This window comes from Nanorana parkeri, unplaced genomic scaffold, assembly GCF_000935625.1.
Source record: "Nanorana parkeri isolate BGI_ZX_2015 unplaced genomic scaffold, ASM93562v1 scaffold2802, whole genome shotgun sequence".
Lineage (NCBI taxonomy): Eukaryota > Metazoa > Chordata > Amphibia > Anura > Dicroglossidae > Nanorana > Nanorana parkeri.
Window position 1 is genome coordinate 19,816 of NW_017309070.1, and position 3,096 is coordinate 22,911.

The 3,096-nt window shown below is 56.4% G+C and overlaps 1 protein-coding gene across 1 annotated transcript in view; it reads left to right on the forward strand.

Annotated features, from left to right (window-relative positions):
* Nucleotides 1-3,096, forward strand: part of LOC108802334 (microtubule-associated serine/threonine-protein kinase 2-like) — an 83,331-nt gene that overhangs the window by 11,846 nt on the left and 68,389 nt on the right. Inside the window, 1 exon segment of the mRNA XM_018574197.1 lies at nucleotides 227-268. Within this exon segment, the coding sequence (XP_018429699.1) occupies nucleotides 227-268 (42 nt within the window).

Below are 3,096 nucleotides of genomic sequence, written 5' to 3' on the forward strand. Positions count from 1 at the left end.
CAGGTCTCGGGGTGGTGGTGGGGGGTGCACAGTGTACAGTTCCAGGTCTCGGGGGGAGGACTGTACAGTCTCGGGGTATTTGTGTTTTTGCTTCCAGTAATACTCGGCGGTGGGTGGCGCCATCTGGTGGTCATGTCTGTAATTGCGCCTTCCCGGCTCTAGTCTCCATGTATATGTTGTGACTTTCCTCACTCGTATCTGACCTTTGACCCTCGTTTGTCTTTTTTTTCTTCCAGAAGGAACTGAGTCTCCCCCGCAGAGGAAGCTTGTAAGTGAATTTCTTCTTCTTATTCTCAGTCTGTTGTGTGAATTGTTTTGTCTTCAGGCCAAATATTGGAGAAGAAATATCTTGATGACGATTTCCCTGATCGGTCCGTAACCGTCTGAGCCGATCACCAATCCTCCCAATGTCCATCCTTCCCCCAATACCATCCTTATGGTGCCAGTTGTGTGAATTGCCCGTATCCTTCTATATATAGGTCGGTGGGGGCGGCACAATCTGTATACAGCCTTCTGTATAGAAACCAGAGTGAAGGCTAAAGGGTCACATCTACTCTGTCCGGGGTCACATCTACTCTGTCCCGGGTCACCAGAGCTTTGCCGGGGTCACCAGAACTTTGCCAGGGTCACATCTACTCTGTCCGGGGTCACCAGAGCTTTGCCAGGGTCACATCTACTCTGTCCGGGGTCACCAGGGCTTTGCCAGGGTCACATCTACTCTGTCCGGGGTCACATCTACTCTGTCCGGGGTCACATCTACTCTGTCCGGGGTCACCAGAGCTTTGCCGGGGTCACATCTACTCTGTCTGGGGTCACATTTACTCTGTCCAGGGTCACCAGAGCTTTGCCGGGGTCACATCTACTCTGTCCGGGGTCACCAGAGCTTTGCCGGGGTCACATCTACTCTGTCCGGGGTCACCAGAGCTTTGCCGGGGTCACATCTACACTGTTCGTGGTCACCAGAGCTTTGCCAGGGTCACCAGAGCTTTGCCAGGGTCACATTTACTCTGTCCAGGGTCACCAGAGCTTTGCCGGGGTCACATCTACTCTGTCCGGGGTCACCAGAGCTTTGCCGGGGTCACATCTACTCTGTCCGGGGTCACCAGAGCTTTGCCGGGGTCACATCTACACTGTTCGTGGTCACCAGAGCTTTGCCAGGGTCACCAGAGCTTTGCCAGGGTCACATTTACTCTGTCCAGGGTCACCAGAGCTTTGCCGGGGTCACATCTACTCTGTCCGGGGTCACCAGAGCTTTGCCGGGGTCACATCTACTCTGTCCGGGGTCACCAGAGCTTTGCCGGGGTCACATCTACTCTGTCCGGGGTCACCAGAGCTTTGCCGGGGTCACATCTACTCTGTCTGGGGTCACATTTACTCTGTCCAGGGTCACCAGAGCTTTGCCGGGGTCACATCTACTCTGTCCGGGGTCACCAGAGCTTTGCCGGGGTCACATCTACTCTGTCCGGGGTCACCAGAGCTTTGCCGGGGTCACATCTACACTGTTCGTGGTCACCAGAGCTTTGCCAGGGTCACCAGAGCTTTGCCGGGGTCACATTTACTCTGTCCAGGGTCACCAGAGCTTTGCCGGGGTCACATCTACTCTGTCCGGGGTCACCAGAGCTTTGCCGGGGTCACATCTACTCTGTCCGGGGTCACCAGAGCTTTGCCGGGGTCACATCTACACTGTTCGTGGTCACCAGAGCTTTGCCAGGGTCACCAGAGCTTTGCCGGGGTCACATTTACTCTGTCCAGGGTCACCAGAGCTTTGCCGGGGTCACATCTACTCTGTCCGGGGTCACCAGAGCTTTGCCGGGGTCACATCTACTCTGTCCGGGGTCACCAGAGCTTTGCCGGGGTCACATCTACACTGTTCGTGGTCACCAGAGCTTTGCCAGGGTCACCAGAGCTTTGCCGGGGTCACATTTACTCTGTCCAGGGTCACCAGAGCTTTGCCGGGGTCACATCTACTCTGTCCGGGGTCACCAGAGCTTTGCCGGGGTCACATCTACTCTGTCCGGGGTCACCAGAGCTTTGCCGGGGTCACATCTACACTGTTCGTGGTCACCAGAGCTTTGCCAGGGTCACCAGAGCTTTGCCGGGGTCACATTTACTCTGTCCAGGGTCACCAGAGCTTTGCCGGGGTCACATCTACTCTGTCCGGGGTCACCAGAGCTTTGCCGGGGTCACATCTACTCTGTCCGGGGTCACCAGAGCTTTGCCGGGGTCACATCTACACTGTTCGTGGTCACCAGAGCTTTGCCAGGGTCACCAGAGCTTTGCCGGGGTCACATTTACTCTGTCCAGGGTCACCAGAGCTTTGCCGGGGTCACATCTACTCTGTCCGGGGTCACCAGAGCTTTGCCGGGGTCACATCTACTCTGTCCGGGGTCACCAGAGCTTTGCCGGGGTCACATCTACACTGTTCGTGGTCACCAGAGCTTTGCCAGGGTCACCAGAGCTTTGCCGGGGTCACATTTACTCTGTCCAGGGTCACCAGAGCTTTGCCGGGGTCACATCTACTCTGTCCGGGGTCACCAGAGCTTTGCCGGGGTCACATCTACTCTGTCCGGGGTCACCAGAGCTTTGCCGGGGTCACATCTACACTGTTCGTGGTCACCAGAGCTTTGCCAGGGTCACCAGAGCTTTGCCAGGGTCACATTTACTCTGTCCAGGGTCACCAGAGCTTTGCCGGGGTCACATCTACTCTGTCCGGGGTCACCAGAGCTTTGCCGGGGTCACATCTACTCTGTCCGGGGTCACCAGAGCTTTGCCGGGGTCACATCTACTCTGTCCGGGGTCACCAGAGCTTTACATGCCGGAGATCCGGCCAGGCACAATGAGCTTCTTCCCGATATCCCTGCGTGGGTCAGGTGTCAAAAAGTGTATGTTTCGGTAGTCTGCGTGTGGAATATTCAATGTACTTTGGTGCAGAAGTTCGGCAGTGTGGGTCAGGCAGGAAGCCGGCTCAGTACATCCACCATGGCGGGAGCGCAGGAGTCTTCCCTGTAGTGCCCGGTGCTCCTCCGCCATTGTCCTCCGGGTCCCATTCATGTTTTGGGCGGCGGCAGGAAGTTTATTTATATTTATTCTTAATGT